Raw genomic sequence first — 24939 nt, 5'->3', positions numbered from 1 at the left:
GAAAAAAAAAATGGAAAAAAAATTCCCCAAAGTCAAAATGTTTCATTTCAACATTTTTTAAATGAAACATTCTTTGTGTTTTGAAACAATGTTTTCATAGAATATTAGGGTTGGAAGGGACCTCAGGAGGTCATCTAGTCCAACCCCCTGCTCAAAGCAGGACCTAATTCCAACTAAATCATCTCAGCCAGGGCTTTGTCAAGCTGGGCCTTTAAAACCTCAAAGGATGGAGATTCCACTATTTTGTTTCTAAATGTAGTTAGATTTGTTTTTAAAAAGAAAAGGTAAAAATCACTTGCAAACTAAATGAAAACATAGAAAAACTTGGTTTGGGTTGAACAAAATATTTAGTTTGACGTGCAACAACATTTCCTTTTTTGGTTTTTCCTTTCAGTGAGAAAAAACAAAACAAACAGAAAAAATCGGTTTCAGGTTAACCCGTACTGGATTTTTGGGTTCAGCCACTAAACCAAAAACTCAATTATTTTCTCACCTGTGCTCAGAAGGAAACATTGGCATGGGAAATTAATTGTGACCAGGTATGGGGATATAGCCTGCAGGATCAGGCCCTGACCCTGAAAATCTTGCAGAATCGGGTTCTAATGAGATTTCTGGACTGGGGATTTCGTGAGGACAGTTTTTATTGTGATGTTTATTTTTGGCCTTATGGTTCTATTCCTGGTCTTGGCCTAAAATTGGAATTAAAAAATCCTCATCCAAAGATTTTTCAATGCTCAATGAAGGTTTAATTTCAAATTAAAATCTCAAAACAGATGAAGGTTTGAAGTGTATGTTTGAGGAAAATTAGTGATTTGCCTGTTCCCTAATCAAAAAATGATGGGTTTATGGCTTGGAGAGCAGGCCTGGTGGACAGATAAGAATGAATACCATGCTGCTGGCTCTTGTGTGGTTTAGCAGTGTTGCCAACTCTTGTGAATTTATTGTGCATTTTGTGATATTTGGTGTATTTTTAAAGCACCAGCTCCTGGAGTCAAGTGATTATAAGAGAATCTATCATTCAAAACATGAACTTAAGTTTCCATCCCTCATAGTAGAGAAGAAAATGTCTAAAACATAACCGGAGTGTTCCCTAAAGGCTCAGAAACTAGAAGACAAATAAAAAACCCCTCCAGATTTATTATTTTTTATTTGTGGGGTGGGGTCTGGCTGATGATTTTCAATGTTCAGTGCTGGCAGTATTGAAGCTGGCATGAGAGAGCGGTGTCGAGAAGATGGAGGGAGTCATAGTGTCCGTATCTTGTCTTCTCAGGTCAGCAGAAAGCAGAGGTTGAAGGGCAATGGAGGGAGCTGGAGCAGTGCTGCCGTAATGCCTCTCTTCAACAGCCGGCACATGCAGCAAAAGCACAAATCTCACAAAGCTCGGGGGATCTCGCGATGGGTTCTAAAATCAAAGACAACGGGTAAGGTTAGGGCTGGCTGCTCCCTTTCCTCTAACGCCAGGGGCACTCCAGCCGCTGACAGTGCCACAGCCCCTTCCCAGCCATGGTGCCTGGTCAGTCCGCCCCGGTCACACTTCACAGCCAAACGGGGAGAGCCCCTTTCCTCTGAGGGGTGGGCCACAGGCCTCTTGGAGGGTGACAGAGTCTCTGAGGGAATGTACATGAATCACACGGGGAAGGAAGTGAAAAAGCTGCATAGAGCTGGTCAACACTGAATTTCTCCAGGGAGAAAATCCTCCCCCCCCAGGACAGAGAGCGAGATGGGAACTGAAACCCCACAGCGCCTCACAGTGTTCAGCCCTGAGACTCACAGGGTCCTAGAGCACTGGGGCGTGGGTGGGGGGAGTAGAGTGTGCTGAGAGCGGAAAGGCAGAGCGGGGCTGTGGGATGCTTAGGGCAGGCTTTTTCCCTACTGAACATGGCTGGCTTCTGGGGGACCAACAGTAAACACCTACTTAAATCCTCAAATATCTGGTCAGCGTCTGGTGTGGCACAGAGTTTCAGGAACTCCTTGGGAATGTCAGGGTTGGCACACAGAGAAGCGGATCTGATGCTGAGCACATGAGGATTCCTGGTCACGGAACTGTCTAGGAGGTCTTTCAGCTTCTTCACAGACTCCAGGGGGAATGAGAACTCTCCCACCTGCCAAAGAGAGACACATTGAAACTCACTCTGTCCATCTTCAGTCTACAGCAGTGTGAGAGTCCTAGAGCCTTATATATGGATTAAGTCTTTCTTCCAAGGTGGCTACCTTAGTAGAAGCCCACGCATTAGTCCAGATCCCAACATAAGTCTCCGTACAGCCACCTTTATCCCCATTGAGCAGTACCTTAACACACAAATAGACCCTTTATTTTCAGTGGGATACTCACGGAATGTGACACTACTCAGCAGGAACAATGGTGGCAGAATCTAGTCCCTGATGGGGCCAAATTACTCTCTGTTACACTGGTGTAAATCACCAGTAACTCCACAATTTGGTCCATTCCCTGGATTTTACACCCCAAGCTACAGAAATCCTTGACTGTTCAAGGGCAGTTGGATAAACACTGGTGCATGCTGGAGAACTAAACTTTATACCTGTCTTTGAACCAGCTGGCACTGGGCACTGCTAAGTTCAGGCTACGAGATGAGATGGAACCTTGCGTTCTTCTGTTATGGAAATGCCTTTGTGCACAGAAGGAGACGGCATCCAGGACAGTACTGGGTATTTGCTCAGGTGACGTGGGACAGAAAACATGGTGATATTCTCCCATTGACTGCATTGGTCAACTTCCCAGCGTTCCACCAAAGCCGCACACACCTTTCCGGCATTCTCCTCCACTTGCCTCGGCCACCGTCCCACCCACATCCCCAGCACTTCCAGCTTCCAGACTCTTCACGTGGCTATTTCAGCTCAGCTGAATGAAGCACACGTCCAGTGATTGCAGAGTGAGTCAGCAATGCAGCTGGCATTAGCATCTCCTGGCCCTCAGACCCCGTTTTCTAATTAATTGACCTGTGTTCTCCCCTGATGTAGCCTGAACTTTCCAGGTGATCATCGCTGTGTTAGGAGAAGCCAGGTTCAGGATTGCCACCTGCTGCCATTTATTTACAATAGTTTCCCTTCACTTCCCGGCTGCTGTTTGCAAAGCATTAAAAGCAGTGTAGAGTTATGGCGGCTTATTACTGGTATTGCTCTACTGGTTGATTCTCTCCGGCACCCTGAATAAACACATTTTACTTTTACTTTTTCTGGAGAGAACAATACTGACTTACGTGTACATATAGCATCTTTCGGTGAGAAGCATTTCAAAGCGCTCTTTCCCCCTGCAGCAACCTTGACAACTGTATATCATCTCTATCTAATCTGTCTATCTGTCTATTTTTTATGTTTATATTATGTCTCTCCCTTATTGTGGAGGTCTATAAAAGGGCTGGTGATACATTGGAGAGGGTTCAGAGAAGGGCCATGAGAATGATTAAAGGGTTGGAAAACCTGCGTTTTGTAATAGACTCAAGGGGCTCCATTTATTTAGTTTTAACATAGAGAAGGTTAAAGGGGTGACTTGATCCTAGGCTATCCATATCAACTATTCAACAATGGGCTCGTCAATCTATCCGAGAAAGGTCGGACACAATCCACTGGCTGGAAGTTGAAGCTAGACAAATTCAGACTGGAAATAAGACAGACATTTTTAACAGGGAGGGTAATTAGCCATTGGAACAATCAGGGCCGGCTCCAGCATTTCTGCCGCCCCAAGCAAAAATCACGATCGGCGGCGGCAATTGGAAAAGAAAAAAAGCCGCGATCGGCGGCGGCAGTTCAGCGGCAGGTCCTTCGCTCCTAGAGGGAGTGAGGGACCTGCTGCCCCCGAATTGCCGCAGGTGCCGCCCTTCTCCCTTGGCCGCCCCAAGCACCTGCTTGTTAAGCTGGTGCCTGGAGCCGGCCCTGGGAACAATTTACCAAGGGTCATTGTGGATTCTCCATCACTGGTCATTTTAATGTCAAGATTGGATGTTTTTCTTATAGGTCTGCTCTAGTTTGGACAGGAATTATTTCAGGGCAGTTGTGTGTACTGTGTTTTACAAGAGGTCAGACTAGATGATCCCAATAGTCCCTTCTGGTCCTGGAATCGTGGCATGCTTTAATTCCACCCTAGAGATGGTTGCATTTCAGTGTAAAGTGAGGTGATTCTCATGTCTCTGTGGTGACATTTACCCTGACCAGAGGGAAAGCAAGCTCTCAAACTAAGGGATGACAGTGGTGAATAGGGCGTATGCTGCCCTGTGCAGATGGCTGAACGACAGCCATATTGTTTGCGTGGCTTTGTGATCATTTGGATAGAAAGTTGCTATATACCAGTGTAAGATTAGTTATACTAGGGACAGTAAACATTTATATAACCCCAGCCTCTAGAAGGTTCCTGAGGAGATCAGGGAGAGGAGACTCCTATGGAGCATCCCTCGGGGACCTGCTTCTCTTTGCCGAACAGACCCAAGCAGCAAGGAGTAGGATCGGGGAGGTGGATGAGAGCCACCCTCTGCACTTCTACTGTCCATCTGAGGGGATGCCTCCAGCCTCGAGGAGGGCGAGATAGCCTGTTGACAGGTACTCGAGCAGAGGAGTCATACCATGGCCACACAAGCCTGAGCAGGCCTCACAGATCCCTTGTGTGAGCAAGAGCTGACGTACCCCGATGTAACCAAGCCTACCGAACCATGGCGGTTCCACGATGCACCACAATGTGCCACAGGAAGACATCATAATGCATCATGGGAAATGTAGTCTATCCATGGCCTATAGGGTAGAATGGGAGCATGAGACACCCAAACTACATCTCCCATGAGGCACTGCAGCAGCTCAGGAGGACACATACCTTAATATTGACCAGAAATAAAACACTTGTTTAGATTTTCCTAATGGAAAATTCAGCCAAAATTCCTCTTTTCCTGCAGGAAAGTGTTGATTTTGAGTAAACCTTATGCTTTATTACATATTTTTGACTAGGCTTTGTGATATTGGTCATTAAGTTAGTGTGTTGTATATGGGTTTTTTTTTCTAATCCCAAATTCTTTATCCTTCCCACCTCTTTCCTAAATAGATTTGCTCCTTGTCTGACACATAGGCTGCCTGCTCAGTTTTATCTCACTGCACCTTTCCACGTCCTCAGTTATTTCCAAAAAAATTCAGGCACTAGTTTAAACTCAAACCCAGGGACCTGTTAAACCGAAATTTATGTACTGAAATACCTGAGGCATAATGGTTACTGCAGTTATAGGGGACAGATGGGGACAAGCTAATAGCCACCTGCCTAGCAGAGGAAGAAACTGATTATGATTACGGTTATAAGTGTTATTTGTATTATTGATTGTAGCACCAAGAGGGTCCATCAAGATCAAAGCTCCATTTTGCTGAACAAACAGAGTAAGAGAAAGACCCTGCCTCAAAGACCTTACAACCTAAATGCAAAGGACAGGCGCAGTATGTGGAGAAGGGCTATAACACATGGGCAGGGTGGCCAGGGAGTGGGAAGGGATATAAATACAGGAAAAGCGAATGAGGTGGTGGCTTGCCAATGTCACGTTAGTTCTCTGGTGTCTTTTGTTTGTTTTTCGATTCGTTGATTTGGGTTTATTAACATAAACGTTGGGTGGGATTTTGTTCCTGAATTGGCACGTACTACACAACTGGCCCCGCTAATGTTGGAATTTATTCCTTATACAGTCTTGTCAAAGTTAGCGCATCAGAAGCAACCTCCTGTATGACCAGCCATATTGCACACTCATCGCTTCCTGCCCTTTCGGGGTATTATTAAAGATTAAAGTAACAATAGACTGTCAGAAGTGCGGGTACTTTCCAGTGTGCTGCTGCAAGCTAATCCTGCTTAGCTCTATGTGCTGCACCTGGGGCTGCAGGAGGAATTAAAAAACTCTTACCTGGACTGTGACACAGTCAGAGAAGGCTGCCAGGGTGCACAGACACAGAACTGCAGTCAGGAAAGCCTTCATGGTGAGCAGAAGTCTCAGGAAGTGCCTCTCAGCTCTCGCCTTGCCTAGAAGTTCTTTGGACCTGGGTTTCCTTTAACCTGAAGACAACAAGGTGCGATTTTTAAAGGGTTCCCCTGTGGTTACTGTGTAACTAAGACACCACCGTCACTGGCGAGGGGCAATTATAACCTCCTTGGCAAAGAGCCAACTGAAGTGCCCGGGTAGAAACAAGGCCAAATAAAGATAACGCTCACTAAGCCGTGATCAATCTGTTTGACGTTTTACGTCTGTTGCTTGGCGTTTATGCTTGAATTCATCACTGACAGCCTCTGTAGCCCAGCTGTGATGGAGATCAAAGGCAAGCAAAGGCCCAATACTGCAAGCTGCTCAGTGCCTCCTGGGAGGTGCAGAACACCGTCAGCTGCTAGGGCCTTCATTGGACTCGGGACATGGAATAACCTGGTCCCAGATGCAGGGGCGGCTCTATGTAATTTGCCGCCCCAAGCACGGCAGTCAGGCAGCCAAATTACCGCCGAAGCCACGGGACCGGCGGACCTCCCTCAGGCGCGCCGCTGAAGGCAGCCTGACTGCCGCCCTCACGGTGACCGGCAGGCTGCCCCCCGCGGCTTCCTGCCCCAGGCACGCGCTTGAAGCGCTGGTGCCTGGAGCTGCCGCTGCCCAGATGTGCTGGGGATGCACTTCACCCCCATGCAAAGGGGCCAGCACAGGAATGAGGCATCTCTGAAGTCCCACTTAGTCCTTCACAATAGGATCTAGATGGCACTTCAGTAATGCCTAGGCCTTGTGCTGGCTCTGTGTACCCTGAGTGTGAAACCAATTGCAGTTCCCCTAAGGGACGATGTCCAGTGACCAGGGTCACTGAGCTGCTGAGGAAGATGAATGGGGTGATTGGAAGGGGAAAGTCTGTGTTAGGGAAATGCAGACTCCTGCAGGGTGCTGAAAGCAGTGGGAAAGGCAAGTGTTCAGGGTGCCTCTAAAATTCAGGCTGTCTGAATATGGATTTAGGTGCCTACATCAAGGCACCAGCACGCCCATTTGAAAATCTGGCAGCTCAATTTTAAATTAAAACAAGAAAAGTTGTTTGTTTGCTTGGTTTGAATGTGGGACATTAGATTATGCTTTGAATAGTCCCAAACTAGTTCTGCCACTTAACCAAACCGGTGATGAGACGACACCGTGATGCTCATAGTTAATGCCCCGTGTTCATACTCAGAAGCTGGAAATTACTATACCACTTAAATAGAAAACAGATGCAGGATTTCATTGTTTTATTACTGTCTATTGTTCTCCTGCCTAATTGGCGCCACCCCTTATTGCAATATAGCTTGTACCACTAGACTCATGGTCCAGTACAGCAAAGCACTTCAGCACATCCTTAACTTTACATACCTGTGCGATCCCATCTCTAGTCTATTCTATTCTATTGGCTTAATTTCAGAAACATTAGGGAGGGGCAAAGTTGTGTCAGCATATACAACAATTATTTGTGATTATATTATATCCTGGGGGGTGGGGGTGCACAAAATGTGGAAGACATACTGGAGTATATAGACCTCTGAGAAGTCAGGGAAACAAAAGTCTGGGGAGGGAACAAAAGTCTTGCTCCATAACTAATGATGTCTCTATTCTATATAGGTTCTTATGCTGCGCTCATCATCGAAGTATCTGAGTGCCTTCCAATAGTGCATTAAGCTAAATGACTTCACGTCAGTCACATGTTGTTTGTTCTCTCAGCCTCTCCCGGGGGAGAAGTATGTGCAATGAAGTATTTTGTTTTGGGACGATTTTGGTTTGTTTTGCTTTTTAAAAAATGATTCCTCTTGCTATATCTTTGCTAGAGAAGGCAAGACCAACAAAACATGCCTTGCACTAGAAGCAGAAGGTGGCGAGATTTGGGATGGTCCTTGGTTCTTGGGGAGCTCATTGGACAGTCTTGGACTGGCTCCTGAGAAAGTATTGCATCCTGCACAGATGAGCTTTACCCTTATTGTAGAGGAGCGGAGGTCTGGTTGACTATGGTTTCCATCCTGGAGCTTTAGATGGTCTTATCGACAATGTTCACACAATGAGCTAGAGACACGCTCCCCAGCTCATGTAGACGTACTTGTACTAGCTTGATGAGAGCTAGCCTGAGTATAACTAGTAGTGTAGTGGCTGATAGCTGTCGTGCCGGGTATGTACCCACAGGTTTCAGGTGCATTTGTACTTGGCACAGCTAAACTGTGCCATTGCTACCACTGTCTGTGTGACCAGCAGCTACACTGTCAGTTATAGTCCTGCTAGCTTGATGAGAGTGGCTACCTCGGGGACCCGTCAGGGTGGCCACTCATGCATTCCTGGAATAATGGACGTTCTGGTACTTCCAGGAATGGCGTAGGCCTCCTCTTGCCGTCTGACCCTGCCCCCACCAGCGTGACCTTGGACGAATGGTGCATATGACGTCATGATGCATTTGGGAGGCACCATTTTTAAAAGCAGGCAGCTTGCGGGTGAGATCGCAGCAGCAGCAACGGAGTGGCATGTTCCTCAAAATGGTGTCCCCCTTCTGATACCAGACATCTGGTTTTGTCTGAATACTGGATGGGGGACAAAAACAGGACTGTCCAGTTTAATACCGGATGAGTTGCTTGCCTGCTGAAGATGTTCCAATTGGAATCAGAAATTTGATGGAGTCTGGTATTTTCTTTGATGCAAGCTTGTTTATTTACAAAGAATGTACGAAGTCCTGCTTCTCTGAACACAGAAGAAACCAAGAACGAAGGAGCAATTTCCTGGCTTACAGCCCCAGGCCTCTTTAGCCAACCCCAGACTCAAACGCTCTCTCTCTAGCTTTCTCCGGGGTCACACAGCGAGCACAGGCTACTGCTTGACTTTCCTGCTTTTTGCCTCAGCCCCCACTCTCTGTTTTGTCTGCTCTCAATTTCTGTGTGTCCTGCCTTACCCCCACCCCACTACTTAGCAAAAGCCCTCTGCCCACTCAGTCCAAACTTGTAGGTGGGCTCAAAACCTCCTTTTGTCTTAGGTGGGGGCTTCTGATTAGCTCATCCTGACAGTTATGGAATTGAAGGCTACATCCACACCCACTCTCCATGAGGTTTGTGATTGAAGCAGTCACCAGCACCTCTCGGCACGACACTATGGCTTCTGCGATGTCCTGTCCCTTTCGATGTTCCGGGAGCTCTATGCTCTCCCCGCCCATCTCCAGTGCAAAGCCTTGCCTTCATGTTAGTTTCAGTTTTGCAGCCAGAACAATAAAGCCACCACAGCAGACAGGTGTGTGTCCATCAGCTCCCTCTGCGTCTGTCTGTCTGTCTCCTCCTCTGTTGGCTCTAGAAATACAACATTTGGCATCGAGGATTTTATATCCCTCCAGTATTCAGTTCTCCCATTGCCTGACCAAGACGAAGGAACAGTAATCAAATAATACTATTGAAAAAAGGGGTTCAGTTCCCCTAGAGGTACATGGTGACAGGCAGCTCCTTGCTCCTGGGACAGTGTGAACCAGTCAGCTAGAGAGGGGGAAGTAGGCAAATGGAAGGAGAATAAAGGCTGCTGCCCAGAGCTTGTGCAAACAAAGAAGCAGTGAGTACAAGCATGCAGCCATATTGACTGGCCATGGGCTAGCAGACAGGCAGGCAGGCAAACAGCTTAGGTTGAACTGAGGGTCTATAGCTAGCAGAAGGAGCCCAAGAGCAGCCAAAGGTGCGTATAAGCACACAACCAGGAGAGGGTGATGAGGCGTCGATAGTGCATAGTGAAAAAAAAGGGAGGGCGGATTTTCCCTGTGGAACAGGTGGTCAGGACGTGTGAAGTCCAACAAGAAAATGGAGAAATGGCACCTTTTGTGGGCAACGCTGGGGAGTTTGACGACAGCCGCAAATCATGGGTGGTGTACCTCGAATGTTTTGAGCAATTGGTAGCTTGCAACTCCATTCCAGATAGACAACAAGTTTCAGCCTTGCTGACAGTGACGGGTCCAAAAAGCATATGAACCGCTGCATGACCTGTTGTCTTCAGCTGTGCCAGGAACTGTCACATATGCCACAATTACTGTAGCTGTGCAGGAACATTTTTGTCCTACATCATCGCTGACAGCGGAACAATATTGGTTTCATCAGTTAGATCAGGGAATTGGAGAGCCAGTAGCACAGTTTGTTGCTGCCTTAAGGAAGTTGTCAGAGCACTATCAGTTTGGCCAAACATTCAGGGATGTCCTCCATGATCACTTAGTCTCTGGATTATGCAACAACCAGCTCTAGAAGAAGTTATTGACTGTATCAGTGCTTACATTCAAGAAGGCTGTTGAAGTAGCAGTTGAAATGGAGACCACAGAGAAAGATTCTCTAGAATGTAATGTGAACCGAGACGTTCCCCTGCTGCATTGGGGAGACAGGACACCATGGGAAAGTAAGGAATTTCCATGTGGCCATTGTGCTCAAACTATACACGCTGAGGATTGCTGGGTACGTCAGGTTATTTTCAGAAAGTGCCAGAAGAAAGGACACATTGCCATGCCCTGTCGCACAGTTTAACGACCAGCTATGCAGAGTAACTGTACATCCAAGAAGATATCTATGAACACTGAACCTAAGAAAGGATGGAAGTCAGGAATACATTATGTGGAAAAAGACAAAAGCTCTAGTGACACTGACCAAGACCCTAGTATCACATGTATTATCAGAATCTGGAGTCAAAGATCGCATCTGGATTATGCCCTTGATTGAAAAAGTTCCTACAAGAATGGAGCTTGGATACTGGAGCTGCTGTTCCACTGATTTCTGCATCTACTTATCACCAGACTTTGACACAAGTTCCCTGGAAGAAACCTCAAGTTTTGAAGATTTATACTAGAAAAAAGTTAGTCCAAAAAGGTGAAAGTTCAGCTAGATGGACAATTTACCACTATGTAATTGAAGGAAAGTATCCACAGTTATTTGGCAGAGCTTGGCTTGAGAAGCTGAAGGTGAATTGGACTGAAATCAAGGCGATGATGAAAATACCTCAACATCTTCCAGAGATATTGGACAGCTCCTCCAAAGTTTTTGAAAAAGGACTTGGACAGATAAGCAATGTGTCAGTGACGCTCAGTGTTAAGTCTGACAGTCAGCTGAAATATTGCAAGCCCAAAGTTCTGCCTTAAGTTCTGAAGCCTCTGGTGGAAGCTGATTTGGACCATCTAGTGAACATTGGAGTCTTGTCACCAGTTTCGGACAGGGAGTGGGCTACACCCATCAAACCAGTGATCAAGAAGGATGGCTCAGTCTGAATGTGTGGAGATTTCAAAGTGACATTGAATCCAATTTTATCTGCAGACCAGTATTCACTACCTCATATTGAAAAATTGTTTGCTACTCTTAGTGCTGGACAGTGTGTCAGGAAATTAGATTTGCTCAGTGCATACCTACAAATGGAGATTGATCCAGTATCTCACACATATCTCCCAATCAACCCACACAATGTCTTGCTTTGTTACTACAGGTTGCCGCTTGGTATCATATCGGCACCTGCTCTGTTCCAAAAAGCCATGAATGAGATTCTGAAGGGACTGAACAGGGTTCAGTGCTATTTGGATGACATCCTTGTTACAGGAAAGGATCAAGAGGATCATCTTCGAAATTTGGATGCTGTCGTGCAGTGTTTAGAAGACAATGGGCTGAGAATACATCAAGACAAATGTGAGTTTTTCAAACCTTTAATTGAGTACCTTGGACATGTAATTGATGCCACATGCTTAAGGAAATTGCTAGAGAAAAAGAAGGTGGTTCTTCAAGCCAGAGCATGTGTCACAGTTACATTCATTCTTAGGAATGAATAACTACTATGGAAAATGTCTGCCTAACCAGGAGACAGTATTGGTGCCTTTACTTGGACTGTTACAGGTGAATCAGAAATGGAAATGGACTAAAGATGATGTGCTCCTCTTGTGAAAGGGATGGTACTACAGGGTACAGTGCTGGAGCAAAAGAATCCCCAGTTTACACAACTCACGTCCCATCAATGTGAATTATCTGTGAATGATGGTTGTATCTTATGGGGAATGCAAGTGATCATTCCGAAATCGCTTCAAGCTCAGATTTTGGAAGCTTTTCACAACACCCATTTTGGCATTGTATGGAGGAACACCAAAGCCCGGAGTCATGTCTGATGGCTGGGGATTGCCAAAGACATTGAGAGAAAGGCGAAGTGCTGTATTACGTGTAAGCAATTTCAGCATGATCCTGGCCCAGCTCATCTACACCCTTGTCATGGCCACAAGCTCCTTGGAAATGTATTAATGTGGATTTTGCTGGACCTTTAGAAGGGTATATGTTTTGGGTTGAAGTCGACATCTATTCAAAATGGCCAGAAGTTTTCAGAATGACTTCTACTACAGCTACCAAGACCATTGGACAGCTTCATACCTTGTTTGGCCAACTGGGTTTACGATTCCAGTTGGAGAGTAACAATGGACCTCAATTCTGTTCTGAAGAATTTCAGAGGTTCCCAGTTTCAAATGGAATTCAGCACGTATGCTTAGCTCCTTATCACCCTGCTACAAACCGACTAGTAGAATTCTTTATACAAACATTTAAGCATGCCTTAAAAGCTTAAAAGCTAAAAGTCTATTCTGAGTCATTAGCAGAAATTGGACAATTTCATGCTTGTCTGCAGGAACACATCACATGCTACCACCCAGAAGTCTCCTGCAACTCTTTTCTTGAAGCTATCTATGTGTACCTGTTGAGACCACCTACATCCTCATATTGCCTCACATGTAGCCAAATCCCAAGGTATGCAAATCGATCAATGACATGAGACTCATCATCATTTTTTTGAGTTGGAGACTTAGTGTGGACTCGTAACTACAACTTGTGGAGTGAAGTAGGTACCTGGTGAACTTGTAAAATGCACAGGACCTATTTCATTTGTGGTAATATTACCACAATTATGGTATTTTATGGAAATGACATATGGACCAGTTGCAGACTCGACAAGTACCAGAGTCCAGGGATGTTCCAGTAGGACTTTCTGTTCAGCCAATCAAGCCTCCTTCCATTACAACTCCTAATTTTGATGACTTGGTGGTAGAAACTTTGGTACCAGATCCAGTTGATTCCTAACCACTGATTGTTCCTGTTGTTTGGGACACTGCATCACCACATGATTCCAAGAGCGTGTGAAAACCAATTGTGCGCCTGCACTTATAAATCGACTGAAATCTCTGCAGATTCTCCAAGCGCATCATTTTATGACATTTGATCGCATACTGTCCAGCCAATGCATTATCTGAGAATGTTGGCAGTTTTCATCCAGTCATGTATTCTATGATTGAGTGAGTGATAGTCAATCTAATGTATTGCAGAGCAAATACTAGTTCAGTGAATCATTCAGTAAATAGGGTGCCACAAGTACTCCTGTTCTTTTTTCAGTAAATAAGGGGGATAGTCATTGGATAATTTATTTGGCAAGTCCTGGTATTCAACTGACTCTGGTCTTCAAGTTGCTGGCGTCTTCCCTCTTTCCCAGGAAGACACAAGGATAAGGGCTGAGCTGCTATTAAGTACAGAGAGGCTTCCCACACACGTAATCAAATGGCTGTAAAAAGACTTCACACCGCACCAGCTCAGAAAAGAGCGAAACACGAAATCTATGGGAAAAATCTCACTGCACGCACGGGCCGCCTGTGGGTTTGGCAGCTACTTATCACCCAATGTTTACGTGCAGGGGTAAATGACAACGGCGTTTGCAAGGCGTTTGAATTACTGCACGCTGGCACACACAGTTATATAGTAAATCACCCGTGTGACTGGCACAAAAGAAGCCTGACGCCCCACTATAGAACACTGCCCACTGCCACAGGTATGGAGCGAGCAGAACTGTGTCTGCTGCACATCTTCTCACATCCTGTGTTACACGGTCTTCTCCCAACCCCTGTGGAGAGAACTGCTCCTGGAAGGGAAGTGGCTGCTGGTTAATGATTGTGGGATTAGGATTGGTTCTAATCTAGGGAATCAGTGAGCTAGTGGAGTAAACAAAGGGGTTTAGCTTCAGGGCCAAGCTCTTTGGCCCTCGGCTCCGCCTAACCAGCGGCCTCTTGCTCAGGTGCCTGGAACACAAAAGGACCACAGCCAGAGGAGGCGGGGAGGGAGAAGAGGGGTCTTTTGTAAAATCTCCTTAAGCCAGATGTAACAATATATTATATAGGGATAATCAAATAATAGTATAATATTTATTAGCTTCTCCACAGCCTGGCAAAAGAGCAGCCGGGTTATACATAGACCGGAGGGTTATACAGGGGAGGTTTGGGAATGGATTCCAAAGAATAGGGTTGGCCATACCACACAGGGCTATTGGTTGGTCCAGACTGGCATCCTACGTCCAGCGGTGATGATAATACTTGAGGCATCCACAGCAGTGTCCATCCAGAGCTCTCAAAGCAGTCGACACACATGGCGGCTTCCTACAGCCCTGACCTCCAACAGTCGCTTAGACCAGCACAGAGAAAGCGCTGGCGATGCGGATGGACACCATTCTCCCTGCCAACGCAGTGCACAGTGCTGGGGTCCAACTGACCTGACATAGCCCCTCAAGGTTCAGATAGCACCAGTGGCTAGACCCACTTTCTTTCATCTTGAATATTAACATTATAGCATCTGCCAGGGGGCCCATCCAGAACCAGGGCCCCATAGCACTAGACATGCATATATAAAGACCTCAAAGCACTTAGCACATATTGTCCAATCACATAATAGCTTGGCTAAACCATTTTCACCTTAGGTTTGTTCATACACTGTTTGCTTTGATTTGCTGCTCTTTGCTGGGTATGGTGGGACTTTGAATGGTATGTAAATGTTGTGTTGGCCCTCTGCACAGAGTGAATCTCATCCGTGTTGTGTGGTTGATCATAGAGTCCCACTGCATTTTTTCCTCGGTGATTGTATTGTTTCTGTACTGTTGTATTGCTTACTCATAGACTTTAAGGCCAGAAGGGACCATCGTGATCATCTAGTCTGATCTCCTGCACATCACAGGCCACAGAACCTCACCCACCCACTCCTGCAATAGACCCCTAGCCTCTGGCTGAGTTACTGGAGTCCTCAAATCATGATTTAAAGACTTCAAGTTATAGAGAATCCACCATTTACTCTAGTTTAAACCTGCAAGTGACCTGTGCCCCATGCTGCAGAGGAAGGCGAATCCCCCCATGGGCATTGCCAATCTGACCTGGGGGAAAATTCCTTTCTGACCCCAAATATGGCGATCAGTTAGACCCTGAGTATTTGGGCAAGACCCAACAGCCAGACAAGAATTCTCTGTAGTAACTCAGAACCTCCTCATGTAGTATCCAATCACCGGCCATTGGAGATATTTGCTACTACCTGTTGCAGAATGGCTACATACCACTGTAGGCAATCCTATCATACCATCCCCTCCATAAACTTATCAAGCTCAGTCTTGAAGCCAGTTAGGTTTTTGTGACCTCACAGCTCCCCTTGGGAGGCTGTTCCAGAACTTCACTCCTCTAATGGTTAGAAACCTTCATCTAATTTCAAGCCTAAACTTGTTGAGGGCCAGTTGATATCCATTTTTTCTTGTGTCAACATTGATGCTTAACTTGAATAACTCCTTTCTCTCCCTGGTGTTTATTCCTCTGATGTATTTATAGAGAGCAATCATAGTTCCCCATAGCCTTTGTTCGGTTAGGCTAAACAAGCCAAGCTCTTTGAATCTCCTCTTATTAGGTAGCTTTCTCCATTCCTCGGGTCATCTGAGCAGCCCTTCTCTGCACCTGTTCCAGTTTGAATTCATCTTTCTTAAACACAGAAGACCAGAATTGCACACAGTGCCTTGTATAATGGAACTAACACTTCCCTGCCTCTACTAGAAATACCACGCCTGATGCTTCCTAGGACTGCATTAGCCTTTTTCACCGCTGCATCACTTTGGTGGCTCATAGTCATCCTGTGATCAACCAATACACCCAGGTCTTTCTCCTCCTCTGTCGCTTCCAACTGATAAATCACCATCTTATAACACAATTCTTATTGTTAGTCCGTAAGTGCATGACCTTGCACTGTTACATTCAATTTCTTTGTGACTGTGTTGTTTCCGTCCCATTGTTTGTTTCTGCTGCATGACTACAGGACGGACACATTTTAAACAGGAGAACAAAGAATAGGAATGCTGAATGATGCACTCTCTATTGTTAATTTTTGGATAAATAATCATTAGTGGAAAAACTGGTGAGTGTTCAGGATTCAGGGATGTTTTCAGTAATACCCAGTAGTTGTCTGAGGATTCATGAATAAGAAAAAATATGTGCCCACAAATCATAGAGAACCCATGTAAGCACTTTTATTCACAAAACTACTTGATAATCCTGTTTGGATTTTTTACTTCTTGCTCAGCTCTGGATTTTTTTTGCTGGAAAACGGAGTTAGTCGCTAGCGTGGCATCTTGGGGACATGCCAGCCTTCAAGATAATTATTTTTGAATATTTGTTATTTGGCCTCATGGTTACTTTTTGAAACTGATTTATGTTTATAATGTTTGTGTAAACCAGGGGCAGAGTGACGCAGTATGTCAAATTTGTCAGTGTGAAAGAGGAACTATCTGTTCCCCTCCACCTAATTACTGAAGGAAATCAAGCTCTGTTCTTGCTGGTTTATAGGGATAAATGTCACTGGTTCCCTGTAATCTGCATCCAAAGGTTACAAACAAGAACTTTGCTCTGGTCATTTTATCTGTGGCATTCTTTGGGAGCTGCTTCTTCTCAGTGGTGCCAGCAAGAGATGGACCAAAGCTTACATGTAACTGGCTTTGACTTTTCCCACATAGGCAATGTTATTTCCCTTGGCTAGGTTTTCTATCATAGAATATCAGAGTTGGAAGGGACCTCAAGAGGTCATCTTGAGGTCCCTTCCAACTATCAATCCACCTACCTATCTCAGGGACTCAGATGGCCCCACTATGGTAGTATTTCAGCACCTTCCAACACCTCAGGGGGAGGCAGGGAGGTTACACATGGCAGCTGATGCACAGAGGTAGAAAATGAGTTGCCCACGGTCACACAGAGCCGGGAACTGAACTCAGGTTGCTGGGTTGGAGGCCAACAGCCTAACCACTGGGCCTCTCTTCCATTTTTTGGATGGCATGAGCACAAGGCCGGAGTCAACTTCACAACAAAGGGTCTTCCATGTCTCATGGTTATTCTGTGAAGCATAGAACAGATCAGGAACATCCTGTAATGTACTACTAATCTGCAACAGATACCTGACTCTCGTTTAGAGATGCTCAGTGCCCTGTAGTGACCATACTGGTGGACCTCAGAGTGCTGTTAGACTCATGTAGTGCCCTTGTTTGAGTGTATAAGCAGCTTCCCTCACCCATAATAAACCAGACTCAGGGTATATCTACACTGGAGCTGGAAGTGTAATTCCCAGCTCAAGCAGACATATACATGCTAGCTTTCATCAAGCTAGCACGCCAAAAATACAAGTTTAGCCACACTGGGTGGCCAACCCATCCCACCATCCATGCAAAGTATAACCCCGTTGTCATCAGTGCAGTTGACTTTATTGTGGCCTGCTGTGTTCTGTACAATGTCCAAGAGGAGAAGGGGGCTTTTTGGCCATGAGTGGACTCAAGACATTGCTGGATTCCTCATTAGTTTGTGCCACTTTTACCATGACATATAATAAAACCTGCTCTTGTATCCCTGTGTAAATTCAAACACTTTATTTTACCCAGTTAGTTACATACCACTGGAAGAAGCAGAAAGGCAGACTGGCTGTCATCAAAATGTACAGCACAATAAACACACTAAGTGCAAAAACAGTGAAAAGGGCATGTTTCCAAATGTCACGTCCAGCTATTCCTGGATGTCCCTTGGTTCTCCTTAGTTTGCTTGCATCGCCTGTCAGCAATGGATGAAAATTCATGGCAAAAAAAATCAACAAGATGCTGATTTAGCCTGGAGCCACTTACAGCCTCCTTACAAAGCACCCTGTGTCCATGCACGGATCTGCCTGATTTCCAGCCATGGGAACGCCGAACACAGACAGACTGACACCCTCCACTGGGACTGGGGCTCATTTAAGCTAGCTATGGACCAACTACAGACTCCGGTTTTGTTTGGACTCAAAGCAGCCAGGTTTTTGGGGACTCAGTTTACCGGTGGGCTGGGACAGCGGAGTAGGCGTGGCTGATTAATACGGAGGGCTGTATTAGACAGGGATGGTACGTGACGCTATCAATTGCGGAGCCCCAGCCCATACCAAGAACAAGCAATGAGATACTAGTAAAAATGTCAGGCTCACTGCTTAACTTTCTTCCTCTGTTTGGGGGGGGTGGAGGTCCATTTTGAATCCCACATGGTGTCGGGGGAGGGGGTGGCACTAGCAGAATGGCATGTGTTCTGCTGCGAAGGGAAGCACACCAAAACCGTGGCTTGTATTAATAACTTAGAGCCGTAAGCCAGAAATCCCTCCCATCCCTATATTAAATAAAAACCATCACAGTGGCAGAAACTGAGCGGTCTCCGGCTCCTGGGCTTGCTCTGATGTTGGTTCTGCTGCCAGCTGCTCCCCAGGGCCACCCTCAAACAGCTCCTCTGAGTACGGAGCCAGGATGTGTGGGAGCTGCTCCAGAGACATAGCCTCTTCGGTTATCAGCTTCAGTTCCAGGGTCACTTCTTGCTCTTCATCCAGCAGCTGGCTCTCCTCCGGTGGTGCCCATGACTGGATGGTTATCAGGGCTGGCTCAGGCTTTTTTGCCGCCCCAAGCGACGAAGGGGGGGGAAAAAAAGCTGTGATTGGCGGCACCTGAACCGCTCCACTTCGTTCCTTGGCGGCAATTCAGCGGTGGGTCCTTCGCTCCGAGAGGGACTGAGGCACCTGCCGCCGAAGTGCCGCTGAAGACCCAGATGTGCCGCCCCTTCCCATTGGCCGCCCCAAGCACCTGCTTCGTTCGCTGGTGCCTGGAGCCGGCCCCGGTGGTTATAAGGCGGCTATCCCCACTCAGCAGATTGTCATGTAACACTCTGGGCTCAGTGCTCACTACAGTATCCAGAACCCTAGGAAATTCCTTGTAAAAGAGGAAGGAACACAAGGGTTCCCAGAGGTGCCGTTAGCATCCTTGACTTGTGGTAGTCTGTCTTCACCTGCGTGATTTGCTCCCTCCATCGTGCTGCTGCATGGTCGATCCCCAGCGAGGCCAGTCACACCGATAGAGCTTTGCAGACATGACCATTTCTTGCTCGCCTCGCAGCAGAGGTTAACCAGAATCCAGCTGAGTTCCTCTGGCCAGCCATCAGTGCGCTTGATGCAGGACTTCTTACTGCCATCCATAGCGAATACATGTGACAGTTGACTGTTTTCAGTAGAGCATTTGGCATGGAGATGAAGGCTTAAATGCTAAGTAGCTGCATTTGACCCAGGAGATTGCAGCCGGTTCCTGGGAAGCAAATGGGAAGGTTGGGGATGGAAGGGCTGGGAAGCACAGCCCCAAGGGATTGTGGGATAGTGTTGGTGAACTCTATAGACCTGAGTCTGGTGACCCGGACTTGAGCTGTGTCCACACTGCAAAATGCCTGGGCTTTTGACCCACAGCACAGCGGGACCAAGGCTTTGACCCCCACCCTCACCAGCAGGGTATGACGGCCCAAGCCCAGAGGGGTTTCTGGCCTGAGCCAGACTGACTTCTGTGTGGATGGAAAAGGGACTTGAGCTTAAACCTAACTGCCACAGCCACGCCTATTGTTGGCTGCTCGCGCAAGCAGAGCTAGTGTGTCTGTCTACCCATGCGCGGAAGCACCCGCCCAGCTGCTGAGTAGATAAACCCCTGGTCCCAGTGTTTGCAGAGAGAGGTTATTCATGCCCATAAGCCCTATCAGAGCAGGTGGTGACAGTGATGGCACACCTATTCAAATAGCAGCGCTAGCTGAAACAGCAAAACCTAGACCAGGGGCGGCCAACCTGAGCCTGAGAAGGAGTCAGAATTTACCAATGTACATTGCCAAAGAGCCACAGTAATACGTCAGCAGCCCCCCCATCAGCTCCCCCCACCCCGCTCCCAGTGCCTCCTACCTACTGGCAGCCCTGTCGATCAGCGCCTCCCCCTCTCTTCCCACACCTCCTAATCAGCTGTTTCATGGCGTGCAGGAGGCTCGGGGGGGGGGGAGGGGGAGGAGTGAGGGCACAGCAGGCTCAGGGGAGGGGGAGGGAAGGGGTGGAGTGGGGGCAGGGCCTGTGGCAGAGCCAGGGGTTGAGCAGTGAGCACCCCCCAGCACATTGGAAAGTTGGCGCCTGTAGCTCCAGCCCCAGAGTCGGTGCCTATACAAGGAGCCGCATGTGGCTCCGGAGCCAAAGGTTGGCCACCCCTGACCTAGAGCAACTTGAGAAACCTGAAAAACCCGAAACGAGCTTAGAAACTATAAATAGACACAGGAGTGTTAAAAGTCATTATCATAAAACCCCTGAGGCCAGGAGAGAGAACTCCACGGCTAAGAGGGACAAAGTCCGGCCTACATGCACAAGGTGTGGAAAAAGCTATATCCCAAGAGAGGATATATGTCCAACCAGAGGTTCATGGTATGGTACCTGCACCAAATAAGGATACGGGCAGCGGTTTGCCGAACCAAAGCAGTCAGGGACTTGACTCATATTATAATCAAGAGCCATTGTTCCTGGGATCTAGCACTTGTGATGACATGGAGCCTGCCTGGAGAGTGAAACTGAATATAACTGTTGACTTTAAAATTGACTCAGGAACGGACATCAAGGTTATCTCAGATGGGTCTTGCAATCACCTTCAACCCCTCTTAGAGCTGAGGTTGCCTGATGCAGATCCGACTAGCCCTGGAGGGACGCTGAACTGCATGGGCCAGTTCACCCCAGAAACAATTTCAGAAGAGAGAAGCTGTGCATTCGGAGAGCATTTGATCAAAGGCTCAAAGACCAACAGCCAGCGGCGTATTATCGCCTAGGCCGACAAGGCCAAGGCCTAGGCCTAGGGCGGCAAATTTGCAGGGGCGGCAAATTTGAGCACCCATGGAGAAGCTCCCCTCCCCACCCCACCCTCCCTGCTCCAGCTCTCCTCTGCCTCCTTCGCAAGCGTGCCGCCATGTCCTGTTTCTCTTCCCTCCCTCCCAGCGCTTGCGCCGCGAAACAGCTGTTTCGTGGGGCAGGGAGGGAGGGGGGAAGAAGGGGGAACACGGCGCGCTGGGGGAAGAGGCGGGGCCAGGGCGGGGATTTGGGGAAGGGGTCCAATAGGGGCAGGGAGAGGGCCGAGTTGGGGTGGGGACTTTGAGGAAGGGGTTGGAATGGGGGCGGGGAAAGGGTGGAGTCGGGGCGGGGCCAGGGGCGGGCGGGGCGGCAATTATTTCAGGGCCTAGGGGCGGCAAAATCATTAATCCGTCACTGCCAATAGCCTTCTCAGTCACAGTGTGGCAGCTGCGATGAGTCTAGTGAGAAAGACGGAAGAACTTAATGGAGGAGTTGATGATACTGGACTTTTGAAAGGAGATCCAGCACAAATCAACTTAAGATTCAATGCTGAGCCATACAGCATACAAAACACCCTATCAGAGAGACCTTGGTAGAAACTGGTAGCAGATTTATGCGAATTCAGAGGACATCACTGCCTTATCATAGTGGACTATTTTTTCCAGGTATATAGAAATAACATAGTTGAAAGACAAAAGCGTGTTGCAGTGTTATCAAGAAAGTTGAGTGCACTTTTGCTCATGTCAGTGTTCCAGAACAACTACTGATGGACACCTGACCACAATTCACTGCAGCAGAATTATGAACAAACGAATACATTCGAAAGATGATTTTGATCATATTACTAGCCGCCCACATTACCCACAAGCAAATGGAGAGACTGAGAAATCTGTACGGATAGCCAAGAAAATCCTGCAGCAGGAAGATCCATTCCTTGCTCTTCTGAGTTACAGATCAACACCAGTAGCACATCTGCTGATGGGATGTCAACCCAGAACCAGGGCCGGCTCCAGGCACCAGCAAAACAAGCAGGTGCTTGGGGCAGCACATTCTAGGGGCGGCATTCTGGTTCCGGCCATCATAGGTGCCGACTCCAGGGCATGGGGAAAAAGTGCCCCCGCCACCCCAGCTCGCCTTCACCTGCTCCCCTAAGCACGCCACCGCCGCTCCACTTCTCCCTCCCTCCCTCCCAGGCTTGCCACGTGCGAAATAGCTGTTTCGTGCAGCAAGGCTGGGAGGGAGGAGAAGCCGAGCGGCGGGCGCTCGGGGGAGGTGGTGGTGGTGGAGCGGAAGTGAGCTGGAGCGGGGAGCGGTTCCTCTACCTCCCGTTACTTCCTGCGCCCCCCCCACCCTAGCTCACCTCCGCTCCGCCTGTTCCCCTGAACGCGCCGCTGCTCCGCTTCTCCGATCTCACTCGCCTGAGAGGGAGGGGGGAGAAGCGGAGCAGCAGTGCACCTGAGGGAGCAGGTGGAGCGGAGGTGAGCTAGGGCGGGAGGTTGTGGGGGCCCCCCAGGAAGCAATGGGGGGGGGGAATATGGCACGCCCGGAGGAGGAGGCAGGGCTGGGGATTTGGGGAAGGGGTTCAGAAAGGGTGGAGTTGGGGTGGGGCCAGAGGGCACAAAAAACAGGGGGGGCGGGCAAAATTTTTTTTGCTCGGAGCAGCAAAAATCCTAGAGCCGGCCCTGCCCAGAACTACTTTTTCAACTTTGGAAAATAACCTGTTTCCAAAGTGGCCACACATGAAGATAATAGTTAAAACAGATAAAAGGGCTAAAAGAGCTTATGAATACTCTTACAAGAGATCACTCAGAGAACTGCCAGGTCTAGAACCTGGTTATTGTGTTCATGTCAAACGGGATGGAGAAAATGGTGGAACTCCAGCTCTTCATGGTCAGAGGTTCGGGGGGTGGGGGGCTGTCAGGAGAAGCGGGTATAGAGAGCAGTTGGGGCAGGCAAGGGACAGGGAACGGGGGGGTTAGATTTGTCGGAGGTTCGGGGGGGGCTGTTGGGAGAAGGGGGTGTAGAGAGCGGTTGGGGCAGTCAGGGGACAGGGAGCAGGGAGACTTAGATAGGGGGTGGGGTCCTGGGAGCAGTTAGGGTGGGGGGGGCAGGTAGGGGGTAGGGGGATTCTGAGGGGGGCGGGAAGTGGGAGGGGGCGGGGCTAGGGCAGCACCCCGTGTCCTCTTTTTTGATTGTTGAAATATGGTAACCCTATCTCCCGGCTTCTCATTCTGGTGCCTGAACCCAGCACTGCCCACAGCAGCCTAGTCCGGCTCAGCCCTAGGCTGGAGCATGCTCAGTGCAGACAGAATGTTCAGACATTTTAGCTGTGAAGCTCAAGCAAGTCTCTACTGAGCACGTGCACACCATCATTTTTAAAGACTTGGGAAGATTTCTCACGGTAACGGCATAAGGCACCTCCCTGACACACGGGCCAGGCGAATTTTGAGTTCCTGCTCCAGCACATCGGGGGCACTAGCACTTCTCAAAAAAAGTTCCCAAGAATTTTCTTTTAACATAAGCAAAGCAGCATATTTTCCACTAGCCTCAGTCTCAGAACTGGCTGAACTGTTTTTAATTGAAATTAAAAATCAGCCTGAAGCAGTCATGTAAAACTGTTAAAAGTTTCCCAAGGTTATAGGTATCAGGGGGTAGCCGTGTTAGTCTGTATCTACAAAAACAACAAGGAGTCCGGTGGCACCTTAAAGACTAACAGATTAATTTAGGCATAAGCTTTTGTGGGTAAAAAACCCCCACTTCTTCGGGTGCACAAGCTTATAAGCAACTAAAAATAGGGTCTTAGGGTGGGAAGTGCTGGGCATCCTTAACAATAGGTGCTGCTGCCAACCCTGCCGATAATAAAGATGGATGGGCCTATGACGAACGATAGAAAGATAAACACTGAACATGCAAAGGCGTCACTGCCATTAGGGTAACATTTTAACTCAAGCAAAGGGCAACGAAAGCAGCAAAAAAGGTGGGTTTGATTTATAAGCAATAAAGAGCCCATACAAACTATGAGATTGGGAAAGAAAAATCCCATTAAATATTTAGTACTGGCCACTGCTGTCTCTGAAAGCAAAAAGAAGTACAGAGCAGGATCCAGACAGCATACTGATCAAACTTGCAGACGGCACAAACCTGGGAGCGGGGAGGGTTGCCGACTTTTTGGAGGACAGAGCTAAAATTCAGAGGGATCTGGATAAATTGGAGAACTGGGCTATAGAGAACAAAATGAAATTCAACAAAGACAAATGGAAGATGCTACACTTAGGGAAGGAAAACCAAATGCACAAGTGTCTTGGCAGCAGCCCTGCTGAGAAGGTTCTGGGAGTTGTGGTGGCTCAAAACCTCAACATGAGTCAGCAATGTGATCCTCTTGCAAAAAAAGCAAATGCAATTTTAGGTTGCATGAACAGAGGCATCATATGCAAGCAGGGCCACCTGGGGGGGGGGGGCAAGTGGGGCAATTTGTCCCAGGCCCCGGGCCCCGCAGGGGCCCTGCGAGCCCTGGCCCAGCGGCAGTCCGGGTCTTCAGCGGCATTTCAGCGGCGGGGGCCCTTCAGTGCCACCGAAGATGCGGAACGACTGAAGGGCCCCCCGCCGCCGAAATGCCGCTGAAGACCCGGACCACCGCTGGGTGGGTACAAGTGCCGCAGCTCCCCTGCTTTGCCCCAGGCCCTCTGAATCCTCTGGGCGGCCCAGCATGCAAGTCACAGGAGGTGCCAATACGAGAGGCGAATGACAAAGATGATCACAGGGATGGAATACAAGCCATATGAGCAAAGGCTGAAGGAACTAAGTATGTTTAGTTTGGAAAAGAGAAGATGAAGGGGGGGCATTATCGTGGTCTTCAAATACTTGAAAGGCTGCCATAAAAAAAGATGGAGAAAAGTTGTTCTCTTGCCATAGAGGGCAGGACAAGAGGCCATGGGCACAAACTCCAGCAGAACAGATTCAGATTAAATCCCAGGAAACGTTTCCTAACTACAAGAACAGCAGGA

At 47.8% G+C, this 24939-nt stretch overlaps 1 protein-coding gene across 2 annotated transcripts in view; it reads right to left on the bottom strand.

Annotated features, from left to right (window-relative positions):
* Window positions 1–1130: 1130 nt before the first annotated feature.
* GUCA2A (guanylate cyclase activator 2A) overlaps window positions 1131–24939 on the bottom strand; it is a 64595-nt gene continuing 40786 nt past the window's right edge. For both annotated transcript variants that reach the window (XM_054009367.1, XM_054009368.1), the window contains exons 2-4: window positions 5880–6028; window positions 1916–2102; window positions 1131–1402 (exon numbers count right to left, since the gene is read on the bottom strand). In XM_054009367.1, coding sequence (XP_053865342.1) covers window positions 1338–1402; window positions 1916–2102; window positions 5880–5951 — 324 coding nt within the window. In that variant the 5' untranslated portion in view covers window positions 5952–6028 and the 3' untranslated portion in view covers window positions 1131–1337. The remainder of the gene's footprint in view (window positions 1403–1915; window positions 2103–5879; window positions 6029–24939) is intronic.

This window comes from Malaclemys terrapin, chromosome 19 (genome assembly GCF_027887155.1).
Source record: "Malaclemys terrapin pileata isolate rMalTer1 chromosome 19, rMalTer1.hap1, whole genome shotgun sequence".
Lineage (NCBI taxonomy): Eukaryota > Metazoa > Chordata > Testudines > Emydidae > Malaclemys > Malaclemys terrapin.
The sequence above is the reverse complement of the archived record's forward strand: the minus strand, read 5'-3'. Positions and strand labels throughout refer to the sequence as shown.